Below are 13,058 nucleotides of genomic sequence, written 5' to 3' on the forward strand. Positions count from 1 at the left end.
ATAAAATAAATTGTATATTTTATTTTACTTTTATATAAAATAAAATTTTAAAACATTATTTTTGGCCAGGTGCGGTGGCTTTACGGCTGTAACCCCAGCACTTTGGGAGGCCGAGGCGGGTGGATCACAAGGTCGAGATCGAGACCATCCTGGCTAACACGGTGAAACCCCGTCTCTACTAAAAATACAAAAAATTAGCCAGGCATGGTGGTGGGCACCTGTAGTCCCAGCTACTTGGGAGCCTGAGGCAGGAGAATGGCATGAACCCAGGAGGCGGAGGTTGTAGTGAGCTGAGATCACGCCATTCAACTCTAGCCTGGGCGGCGACAGAGCGAGACTCTGTCTCAAATAAAAAAAAAAAAAACAACATCATTTTCTAATGTCATTCTCTTTTAATCCTTCAGAGTAACACATAATTGTTGTTGATGATGTAATATCACATGATGTTGTTGATGACATAATATCTGATGATGTAATATCACAACCCAGCGATATATTTTCTTTTGGGAACTTTATGGTGTTAGCTTTTATGTTTGTGTCTACCATTCATCTTGAGTTAATTTGGTATTAAGCAACATTTATGGGTCATTTTTTTATCATGGTATAATTTGTATATATGTCCTTGCCATGGCTGGGGCTAAAATATTTTTAATTAAAAAGATAATGTGCATTCAGTGAAATGCATAGATCTTAAGTAAATAAATTTATGAGTTTTAACAAATGGAATAATATCCTAGACAAGATAAAGAGCATTTCCGTCACCCCAAACATTTCCTCATGCCCCTACCTGTCAACTTCCACCCTTTTGAGCAAGCATTCTTCTGATTTCCATGGCCTTCACACTAGTTTTGCCTGTGTTATAAAGTATTTGCCTACTAATAAAATGTAAGTACTTTATATAAATGGAATCATACAATATGCATTCTTTTGTGCCAGCCCTCTTTCACTCCATGTTACAGGCATCAGTAGTTCACCGTTTTTTATTGTTGAGGAGTCCTGTATTATACGAATATACCTAACAATTTGCTTATTGATGGATATTTAGGTTGTTTCTAGTTTTGTTTTGTTGGCTATTATGGAAAAAGCTACTTCAAACAGTCTTGAACAAGTTTTATACGAAGACATGTTTTCATTTATATTGTGTAAACATCTAGAAGTGGAGTGCTGGGTCATAGATGGATGTATGTTAAAAAAAAAAAAAAAAAACTTCTACAAAGTTCTCTGAAAGGACCTTATATTTTACACTCAAGTCAGCAATGTATGAAAGTTCTAGTTGCTTCATATTCTTGTCAACATTTGAGATTTTAATTTCTTTAGTCATTTTAGTTTAGGAGGTCGAATTACATTGTTGTTGTAATTCATATTTCCTTGATGACTAATGATGAGTATTTTCCCACATAACTTTTTGGTTCTTCATATATGCTCTTTTGTAAAATTTCTATTCAAGACTTTTGCCTGTTTTTTAAAAAAATTATTGGTGTATCACTATTATTATTGATGTGTAGGCGTTCTTAATATGTTCTGGATACAAGTCTTTTGTCATTTCTTTTAAACATTTTTGCTTACTCAAGGCCATAAAAGTGTACTTTCACTCTTATATTTTCTTCTGGGAGCTTTATCATTTTAATTTTTATATTGAGGTCTCTGATATCTCTTGAATGAATTTACATATATCATATGACGATATTGAGGTTTATTTTTTTCCATGTTGACCCAGTTGATCCAGCATCATTTCTTTGAAACACTTGTTTTGGTGCCTTTGTCAAAAATCAAAAGACAGTACGTATGTACGGGTCCATTTTTGGACTTAATAGTGCAGTTTCATTGATCTATTTAGTAAATGTCTATTTGCATGGCAGCACCACCCTGTCTTAAATGGCTCCAGAGTAAACCTTGAAATAAGAGTACAAATCCTCCAACTTTGTTCTCGTTCAGAGTTGTTTTGGCTATTCTAGGCCCTTAGCATTTTCATATGCAGTTGATTCCTATTATTGGTGGTAGCTGTGTTCTATAATGTTGCCACGAACACTGAATTAGTGAATACTGAACCACTGTACTATAAAAAATACAGGGTTGGGTTCCTGCAGGCCTCTAGTCACAATATTTTCATCAACTGATCAATACTGAACTTTATTTTATGTGTGTTTCTGTTTGAAGACACCTAATATTATATTATATGCCATTATATAATATATTAATATTAGCATATTGTATTATATATTATTATTATTTGTATATTAAGATATATATTGCTGATTCATTAACCTTGTACTGACAGTCAGCAACACTATAACAGTGCGAGTGAAGTTCATCTAACACACATATTTTCTCCATAAGGCACTTCACAGCTTTCTTGCATTTAGGGGCACTTCACTGCACTTAATCACTATGGTTCGGAGGCATTTTATGCAGCAAATCACCAACAAAAGCAAAACATAAAACACCACATTAAATAATCCACAAAAATAACACTTGTTTACAGTATGAGAGGTAAAACAAGAAGGCGGGATGCTGCCTTGCTCAGCCTCAGCTGGGAATGTGCATATTGGCCAACTCAAAATTTTCACCACTCCATGCATTTCTGTGAATGACTACAAAAGTGCCACAAGTCTCGATTTAGAGGTTACAAATACATTTTAGCAAGTAGACATAATCACAAATATAGAATCCCTGAATAATGAAGATCAACTGTAAATTTTCACATCAACTTGTCAATTTCTAGAAAAAAGTCTGTTGGGATTTTGATTGGGATTAAAATGTATCTATAGATCAGTTTAGAAAATAAAATCTTAATACTTATAGACCACAATTTTATAATCTAATTGTATCTCATATATTTTAATAGGAAAATATTATACCTGTGATTGTGCTTACCCATTTTATAAAATCTATCACTAAGAGTTTTCCTCTTTTTTTGGCTAAAATTTTAAATATTAAATACTATATATTACAGTATCTAAGTTAAGCTGGGCCTTTGAATATTGTGTGCCAAAGGTAAAATAGTAGCAAGGATGCTAATGGAAACAGAGCATCCCCAGAGCAAGGGATAGAGAGGGAAAATACAACTCCATTCAGAAATTTCTAGGTGGGAAAAGGGGGAAGATGGAAGTTGTTAGAAATATGTGCGAGCTGCTGGGGCACCTCAAGTGGGCTCATAATTCTGTGTGAAGGACCTATTTCCTCTCTCTTCTTTTTTTTTTGTTTTTTTTTGAGACAGGGTCTCGCTGTTGCCCAGGCTGGAGTGCAGTGGCATGATCTTGGCTCACTGAAACCTCTGCCTCCCAGAGTCAAGCGATTCTCCTGCCTCAGCCTTCTGAGTAGCTGGGATCACAGGTGTGTGCTACCATGCCCAGCTAATTTTTTGTATTTTTGGTAGACATAGGGTTTTGCCATGTTGGCCAGACTGGTCTTGAACTCCTGGCCTCAAGTGATCTGCCCGCCTCAACCGCCCAAAATGCTGGCATTGTAGGCATGAGCCACACTGTCAGGCCTTCCCCTTTCTTCTTAACCTAAAATAGCTAAGAAGGGAATGAATACTCAATTGTTTTAAGGGGGACTATGGTACGGCTTCATCCTTTAATACTTCCTTCTGGATTTGGTGTTTCTCTGCATGCCATTCTGGGTCTATCACACATTTTCATGATCTCAAATGTCATATTGCTAATGTAGTGGCTTAAATACAGGGTTCAGATCTGAGACTAGCCCTATTAACTTTAACGTTTGGTGTCTTATTGCTGAAATGACACCAGGGGCCATGTCAGGGAGTTAGACTACATCTTGCTTTTCACTGTCTTTGGGCAAAGAAATCCGTTTACAGGTAGTCACTTCAGGTGCTGGACCATAAGAGGTCACAGTCTCTTTAGTGAGGATGATCTTGCCACCCCTCGACCATACCATATGGAGTTTCTACCTACCCAATTAATTCAAACTAAACGCAGCGTGATATTTGCTAGAAAGACTTGTACATAAATAACTGGAGTTCAAAACATCAGATCAGCTGGGCCAAAATATTTGACAGTAGTAAAAAGGGCATTTTTCCTTAAGTCCACCCTACATTGGTGTTAGAAAGCATTTTAACTATTTGATGAATGGTATGACTTTTTTAAAAAAGAAGAAAATAATCATTTAAAAATACAGACTTTCCATCGTTAAGACTTTTACAATGTGAAAAAAGCATGAAGAAAACATCCTTGCTTATTTTCTGAATGGTAGTTAATAGCTCATAGTATCCTCTTATTAATGTGGAGGATTAAATTAAAAAGTATATAAAAATCTTCCTTAAATTGTATAAGCATTCACTATTAAAAGGTGTTTACTTTAAAAGGAGCAATTTCCCTAAATTTGGAATCTCTGTTTTACAGTAGCCAGTGCTGAAAAGGAAATACTTACTCTTTGCAACATCATTATTAAATTATTCTTTTCTTTCACAAAATGATCTTGTTCTCTCTGAGCCTGCTGAACAATGTGATTGGCTTGCTTTTTCAATGCAGAAATTTTTTCCTGGAGGAAAAGAGATGATCATAGGAAGATGTACATTAGACACTCAAAGGTTTGCCAGTCTGTCCTAGACAAGGGAGAAAAAAATTTTCACAACGGGAGTAACAGTGACTGCATTTTAGTTGATGGTGGGCAGTGATTATTACCAAGAGACTGTGGGGCATTTCTTTGACCTATCAGCCTCAATACTTTCTTTACTGAAGGCGAATATAGATCAACTGATTTAAAACCTATCTTGAAGAACCCAGAAGTCAACAGGAAATCTTGTTTTAGGCTATCGATGAATTTTTTACAACATCTTGGGTACACCTCATGAGAAAAAACAATGGAATTTCTTATTTAAACTGAGAGTTTAAGAAAACACCTTCTCTTGTCTTTCCTTTCCTCAATTTTATTGGTTTAATACAGAGCCCTGGGTGTGATTCTAAATTCTGGAACAAAGTTGAATTCTGGGCTGGACATCTAAGTGCTAGGGGTTGGGTGGAGTCAGTAGTAATCCACATGGCATTCTACTTCTAATGGTAATAAGCTATCAGCCAGTTTTGAGAACTGTTGCGCAATGAAAACAGAGAAAAATCCAAAATAGACTTTGTTCACAGAATTATTCTGAACCCAGTTACCATGATCGCAAAAAGAAATAATTTAAAACCAATATCTGAATTCCTGATTTTCTATGACTTGGTTTTCACATGAATGAAACAATGAGGTATTCTTCATAAATGAATCTACAGCATTATGTAACAATGACTGTACTATGTCTCAATCTGTCTAATTTGGAACACCACTTGCCACATACATGGCAGACTCTGTAATCTGCCAAATGTGATATTCAGACAGATATATGGCATAGCTATGTTATGCAGAAGAATATTTTGGTTTTTCACATTGAATGACACCTGGCAAAAGTACCTTTCTAGAAACGATGTTCCGTTGATATTCAGCAACTTCACGCAGGAGCTGTTGAGTCAAATTCTCCTTTTCTTCATCTAGACGGCTCTCATGTTCAAGCTGCTGGAACTCCAGGTCTTCAAAGTGTTTGCTTTCAACATCCAACAGGTCAGCATCCTTCGGAGAAAAGGGAATGAAAACAAGACACACTGAGATAACTACCACCTTCTTAATGTGAAGAAACATTTATTAAAAGCTTTGGTCCAAGATATCTTTCCAATTACAATATTGACCAGGGTTAGAACATAACACTCTCTTTTGGAGGTAAATCCCAGAACGTGACTACTAGAGGGAATCGAAAGGGGTGTGGTGGGGTGGGCAGCATTTATTTCACCCTCAGTTTTAGATTTCTCTGTGGACGTAAGAATTCTTGCATTAAACCCACTGGGTGGCTTTAAAATGAAGAAGGAAATATAAAAACAACTCAGTAAATAATCTAAACATAATCTGCAGTCCAAATGTGTAACATAGTGTTACAAGAAAATTCTTCTTGGCCTGGCATGGTGGGTGGCTCATACACGTAACCCCAGCACTTTAGGAGGCCGAGGTGGGGGGATCACCTGAGGTCAAGAGTTTGAGACCAGCCTGGCCAACATGGCAAAACCCTGTCTCTACTAAAAATACAAAAATTAACTGGACGTGGTGGTAGACACCTGTAGTCCCAGCTACTTGGGAGGCTGAGACAGGAGAATCGCTTGAGGTGGAGGTTGCAAAGAGCCGAGATTGTGCCATTGCACTACACTCTGGGCGACAAGAGTGAAACTCTTTCAAAAAAAAAGAAAGAAAGGAAGAAAAGAAAGGAAAGGAAAGGGAAGGGAAGGGAAGGGAGCAATCTCTTCTTTTCCTCAATTTTTCATACAAAATAGGACTAATATGGAGACTAAAGAGTCAAAAGTTGCCACACGTACAGACCAGAGGTATCTAATAGGGATACATGTATCCCAGATGGCACACAACACAATCTGCTGGACTGTGCAGAAACAAATTAGATCCCCTTCATACTTGTTTTTAATTGTTTATTTTCTTTTTCAGTTTCTCAACAAATGTTTTCTAATGTATACACAAGTAGCATAGTATGTATACATGATTTTAAATATATACATTCTTTGGGTATGCACACTATATATATTTATAATAACATGGATTATGTATCATATATCTACAAAGGAAATGCATGCTCTAATAATTTTATTAAAGGGATAAGCAACCAAAACACTTTTGGACATGGGCTCTAGGTGATGAGGATGTGTCAGTGGAGGTTTAGCAGTTGTAACAGTTGTACTGCTCTGGGGGAGAATGCTGATAATAAGGGGAGCCTATGCATGTGTGGGGGCAGAAGGAATATGGGAAATCTCTGTAACTTCTGCTGGGTTTTGCTGAAAATCTAAAACTGCTCTAAAAAATAAAGTCTGTTTTTTAAAAAACTGGAAATTGAGGTTTTAAAGCCAGGGTTCTATGAGCCCATTAAAAATACGTACACACCTTTTTACTGGAAAGTGTAAACAAAGCTTTTATGAGGCACAAAGGGTGACTCAAAAGGTTAAACACCACCACTCTCAGAATAATCTTGATGACATTTAAGGAAGATTGGAAATCATGAAAATCAGATGGTCTAGAAAAAGCATTCTCTAACCTATGAGGTATTTGAAAATAGGAATATATTTATGCATCTGCATTCATGCAGAAACTGATGCATGTTGTATAGATTCTTCTCTAATATACTTTTTGTTTAAACACCCTCTTATTCTTGGAGTCTTTAACATGATTCATAAATGGGGTATGTTTAGGAGATTTCTTTTTCTTTTCCTTTTTTTTTTTTTGTTTTTTTTTGAGAAGACGGGGTCTTGCTTCGTCACTCAGGCTGGAATGCCTTGGCACAACACAGCGCACTGCAGCCTTGACCTCCCAGGCTCAAGCAATCTTCCTGCCTCAACCTCCCAAGTAGCTGGGACCACAGGTGTACTCCACCATGCCTGGCTAATTTTTGTACTTTTTTATAGAGCGGGGTTTTGCCATATTTCCCAGGTTGGTCTCAAACTCAAGCAATCCACTCACCTCAGCCTCTACTCACCTGGGATTATAGGTGTAAGCCGCCACACCCAGCCAGATTTTTTTATAAATATAACTTATACATAATCTATGTCCAAAAGAAAGAGGCAGCTGGGCTCTGTGGCTCACAGCTCTACATAACTAACATAACCAAAGCATTTTTTGGTTGTTCTTCAATCAAATCATCAAAGAGAGTTGAATAAATAATTATATGCTAAGTTATCTCTATATCAATATTCAACCCCACCCCCACTCTGGTTTTCATATTAATGATAAAGCAAGCTTTTTGATAAAATGAAATGTATTTCTATCTTCTGCCATGACTTTTACTCTAGGGATGATTCATAGCAGAGCTATGAGCTACTGAGTAATTACAACTGATAATACGTATAGCAACAAGACCATCATGTCAACGCAGACTGAATTCTCAAAGCTTAAGAGCAGGAAAAACACAATTTGAAAAACATATTCAACATTTCTTAACACTTCTTTACATTTTAGTTGGCTCCAAAAAAATATGCACTCAATTTCAAATGTTTGGTTGACATTTCAAGTTTATCAGACATTTCAAATTTATAACTTCTGAAAGAATTAATGAATTAAAAGAATTAAGGAATTAAGAAATAACTCAAGTGGTAGATCTTAATATCTTCTGTTTTGAAATAATGCACTGGCTGACATATAGGCACATACACTCAAGTTTATAAGGTCTTCCAATTAAGCTTGATTTGTGGCCAAAGATTACTGAGATTTTAAAAAAAGGAATAAGCCCTTTTTCTGGCTTATAAGTAATCTCCATTCAAAGTGGCCATATGGCTCTTAATATATACACTTTGCTAGTCAGTTGCTTACTCCACATCTGGTTAATATGCAACATGTGTTATTTTAACCCTGCATGAAAGTCAAAGAATCGTTCATTTATTTGTAGCAAATACTTAAACCACTGTATGAAAATAATGCACACTAGGTAAGAAAGTTGAAAATTAAGCTAAGCTCAGCACTCAGACTCCACTGATGTAATCATCTGATCAAGTTATCTAAACCATCAAAACGTGTGTATATAAACTTACATCTTAAACAAAAAACTATTAGGGAGGGAATAAAAACTTTTACAAGATTTTATGTATGAATAAGAAGTCTGGGAATGGAATTTGGGGGCAGGAATAGTTTAATTGAGCACAGAATAATATATACAGGAAGTTCAAAGTGAAGTATGTATGACTAATTGAATGAAAATTTAACTGTACTTCACTCACTAAGAGTGTTACAAATCTCTACTGGCTGGCAAGTTCAAAGGCCAGGCACGAAAGGACCTAAAACAGCTGCACTAAAGGAAATTCTGTGCAATTTCTTTTTTCTTTCCAGTAACTTTTAAAATAATGTATATGGCAGAAGTTTACATGCAGTTCTTTATGTTTTCTTTGACTGATGGAGGGACAGGAAGAGAATAGATGTGGTATGACCAGGAGAAATTGCAGTAATAACAGCTCATGGCCAACTCCAGAAGAAAATTTAAATGGGGCTTGGGGTTTTGTTAATTTTTACACTTTAACTGCATACTTTTGGAATATGGAAAAAGACAGTCGAAATAATCTAGTCCAACCTCCTTGAGGTGATTAATACTGTCAAGCTGATTGGATTGAAGGATGCAAAGTATTGATCCTGGGTGTGCCTGGGAGGGTGTTGCCAAAGATTAACGTTTGAGTCAGTGGCTGGGAACGGCAGACCCACCTTAATCTGGGTGGGCACCATCTAATCAGCTGCCAGAGCAGCTAGAATATAAAGCAGGCAGAAAAAACAAACAACAACAACAACAAAAAAAAAACGTGAAAAGACTAGACTGGCCTAGCCTCCCAGCCTACATCCTTCTCCTGTGCTGGATGCTTCGTGTGTGTGTGTGTGTGTGTGTGTGTGTGTGTGTGTGTGTATAGTATTAGTTCTGTCCCTCTAGAGAACCCTGACTAATATACTCCTTATTTCATATATGAGGATATTGTGGCCCATAGAAGTTGAATGACTTGTCCAAGACTAATGGATACATTGATTTTATAGCCAGTGATAGTAAAATTGTAGATCACTGAATAAAATTTTTTTAAAACATCAAGATACCAAAATCAACCATTCATTTGAGTAAATATCAAAAGCACAAGAAGACAGTTACCCGGCTGGGATAATTTTCTTGTGCTTTTGATACTTACTCAAATAAATGTTTGATTTTGGTCTTGATTCAAAAAAATTATCCAGTGATATCTACAATTAGTAGACCTTTTTTCTATCACTGGCTCTAAAATAATTTTGTCCATTAGTCTTGGACAATTCATTCAAACTGTATGGGCCTAAATACCCTCATATATGAAATGAGAAGGTAGGATGAGATTATTTCTATTATCTTTTTCCAAATGAGATGAGTTAAATGACTCATTCTCATTTAACGTCAGCTTTCTTTTCTACACTATTAGTAACCCAGGGATTGCTTTGCCCATATCAACTACTAGATTGGTAAGGTCATGTTAACAACATACCAACCACAGGCCACAAAACTAATATCAGATGAAAATAATATTCGGACTCTAACATAATGATTTAAAGGTAGGAAGACCAGCCATAAGTCATTATGTTGCATGCACAAAATCATTCTACAATTTCAGCTTAAGTATTCAAGGCAATATGCAGTTTAATAAAATAACTTTCTTCTTATTCATTTATTTTTTACTTTGTGTGACTTACCACCTAATGAAGATATTTATAATAAAATAAGCTTTATTAAATCTAGTTTAAACGCCCAAGGGAAAGCTTTGTAGTGAAGTCATATTCTGAAGTGTTTGAAGTCTAAACGGAGATAAGTTGTGATAACACAGAAAGTTCCTAACATGAACTTTAGGACTTACTTCTCATGAAGTAAGTGACCTTTTTACTGATTAAGGCAAGGCATTGGTGAAGAGTTATACTGGTCGTCATCCTTGAAAAACAATTAGTAGACCTCTTACTATCAGGTGAACTGCAGCCATCACAAGCCAGCTATCTCTCCTAAGGAAAGAGGTTTTATAAGAATTTTACACGCTGTTTGGAGAGGAAAGGGAAGAAGTCTCTGCCTTCAATTAATGGAAAAGACTGTCTGCATCATTTCCCTTCCCCTTGTGTAGTCAAAATCTTTGGAACATACAACTCATATTATGAGTTATCTTACAGAATCTAGATTAAGCTAAACAGTATTTATATTACTCATAATTCAAGTTGTGAATAGAATCTATCAATTTTTATGTGAAGCAATGTTGATAAAGAACACAATAAATGGATAACCAGAGGAAGGGAAGGACAAAATACACAACTATGCTGCTGACTGTAAATAAGGAATTACAATGACTGTGTAAAATCTTTAGTGATAAGGAGAGTTAAAAAACAGTAAGCAAATATTTAAAGAATTAGTTTTCCCATCTCTTTTGTTAACTAGCATAAACACAAACAAATTACAAACTAAAATTACTTTACAAATACTAGTTTTCTTCCAATCATTTTTATCATAAAATTTGCAGAGAATTGTGACTGAGAGGCAGGAAGTTTTATCTTCTTACAACAAATTCAACTGTACGCAATAAAAGGAGTAAAGGAAAGACATGTAAAACTTTTTTGCTCCAACATTGTAAGAAATAAATACTAAAACTATTATGCTGCAGTTTAAACAGCTGCATTGGATTATCATTATTAAGATGCTCTCAACTTCTGCAATACATTGAAAAGCTTTAACTGTTATTTTTTCACCTAGCAATGTTCTCAGAGGTAGCAAATATTTTTGTATTAAAGATCATCTTAAGAATGTTTAAGGATATGTTATCTCAATAAATTTTTCAACCTCCCCATTCCCAAGAAGGTACAAACACAATAATATGGATGAAACTAGCTTGTTATACTCAGGTAGAATCATAAATTGCTATTCACTTAGGACAAATTACTATTATATGACTCTTTCAGATATCCAAGACTATTAACGACTGCTTCCCCAGAGGGAAGCAGTTTACTGGGGCTGCTGTTCAAAGGAAATGACCCAGTTGCCAAAAGGCTATGAAATATTAAGTGGCTGTGCCCGTGTTTGTGAAACTATCCACCTAGGAAGTCTTGCTTTCAGAAGATAACCAATGTGATTGTGTTAAACACTGCCAACCTTAAAGATCGGAGAATAACTTGATAAAGCTTAACTAGAAAGTCTATGCTGCATTAAGTTCTTAAAAATTATGAAGCTCACATGAGATGTTGGGGGCATTAGTGATGCCCCACATCTTTGGTCTTGGTATTTAATTGTTGTGATTGGGCTAATTAGTTCAATGTCACTAACCAGCAGAAAGAAAAGGAAAAACAAAAGAGCAGCTGCTGGTGGGGAGCAAATCAGAAAATAGGATAATTTGGGGACAAGAGTCTAAAATCAAGCTAAAGAACAAAACATTCAAGGGTAAATAGGATTCATGATGCAGCAGAGAATGCAGGCGAAGAGGTCAGTTAATACAAATGCTACAATGTTGATGTTGGTTACAAATCAGAAATTGCTTCTTTTGTCACAGACACACAAAAAATGACTCCAGAAATAGTTTTGCATTACAAATTAGGAGAAGGATTCTAACAAGGAATTTTAAAAACTGATTAGCATGGAATAATATATACTGTTAGCATGCATATTTCCATTTAAACATATCTAACGACTAGAACTTATGCAAACTTACGCTATACGAAGTAGTAAGTCACAGGTAAGTGGCACTTAAGTGAAAAACAAAAATGAAAAGCAAAGTAACTGGTGCATTCCTGTTTGCTACTGACCCTCTTCAGTTGTTGTTGTAACTGTTCCCTCATGGACTCAGGACAATTGTCCAGCTGGGTCTTCTGCTCGGAGTAAAGCTCCTGAAGCCTCTCTAGTTTTTCCCTTTCAGCATCAAGCTTTACCTTCTCCTGAAGTTCAGAAACCAGAAAATAGAATAGAAATTACCTTCACACCCCAAGCAGGTGCTAGTGAACATTTCTCAAGGCTAACACAAACAAACATACACGAACTCTGGACATTCTATGAATGTAGAAACATATCTTGTTAGTGGCTAAGATAAAGGGATATAAGTGGAAGTTAAGACAAAGGGACTGGGTTTCTGCATTCTCAAAGCACAGTCCACTTCATGGCAATGACTCCCGCTTTCCTTCCCTCCCTCCTTCCTGCTACCATGTTACAAAAGCAGGGGAAGCAATGGTCATGTTGAGTGTTGGTCACTGGCCAACAATAAAAGAAATGCCAACCAAATTCATAAGCAAGCCTTGCCAAGAGTCACCTGTCAGAGAACCAGACAAAGGAAAGAGGGCATTTACCTCAAGGGCTGTCATAGCCTAACTTGCTCAAGGCCTTTGCATGGCAAGTTTTGGAATTTATTGGTTTTGTTCTCAGGTTAGAGGAATTCTAGGTGTATTGATTGACATCCCCATCATCTGAAACAGTTCTAGCTATTTGGAAAACTTCAGAACTTACAGAGTTAGAAAATCTTAATCCAGAGAGATTATTCAAGGACTGAGAGAGCTAGTAAAACTGCAAGACA

At 36.2% G+C, this 13,058-nt stretch overlaps 1 protein-coding gene across 10 annotated transcripts in view; it reads right to left on the minus strand.

The window, feature by feature from the left end:
• PHLDB2 (pleckstrin homology like domain family B member 2) overlaps positions 1 to 13,058 on the minus strand; it is a 91,892-nt gene that overhangs the window by 32,722 nt on the left and 46,112 nt on the right. For 9 of the 10 annotated variants that reach the window (XM_017887784.1, XM_017887782.1, XM_017887781.1 and 6 more), the window contains exons 5-7: positions 12,301 to 12,429; positions 5,407 to 5,562; positions 4,390 to 4,500 (exon numbers count right to left, since the gene is read on the minus strand). In XM_017887784.1, coding sequence (XP_017743273.1) covers positions 4,390 to 4,500; positions 5,407 to 5,562; positions 12,301 to 12,429 — 396 coding nt within the window. The remainder of the gene's footprint in view (positions 1 to 4,389; positions 4,501 to 5,406; positions 5,563 to 12,300; positions 12,430 to 13,058) is intronic. The other variant, XM_017887783.1, reaches the window with a different exon arrangement.

Source organism: Rhinopithecus bieti, unplaced genomic scaffold (assembly GCF_001698545.2).
Source record: "Rhinopithecus bieti isolate Rb0 unplaced genomic scaffold, ASM169854v2 scaffold_17936, whole genome shotgun sequence".
Lineage (NCBI taxonomy): Eukaryota > Metazoa > Chordata > Mammalia > Primates > Cercopithecidae > Rhinopithecus > Rhinopithecus bieti.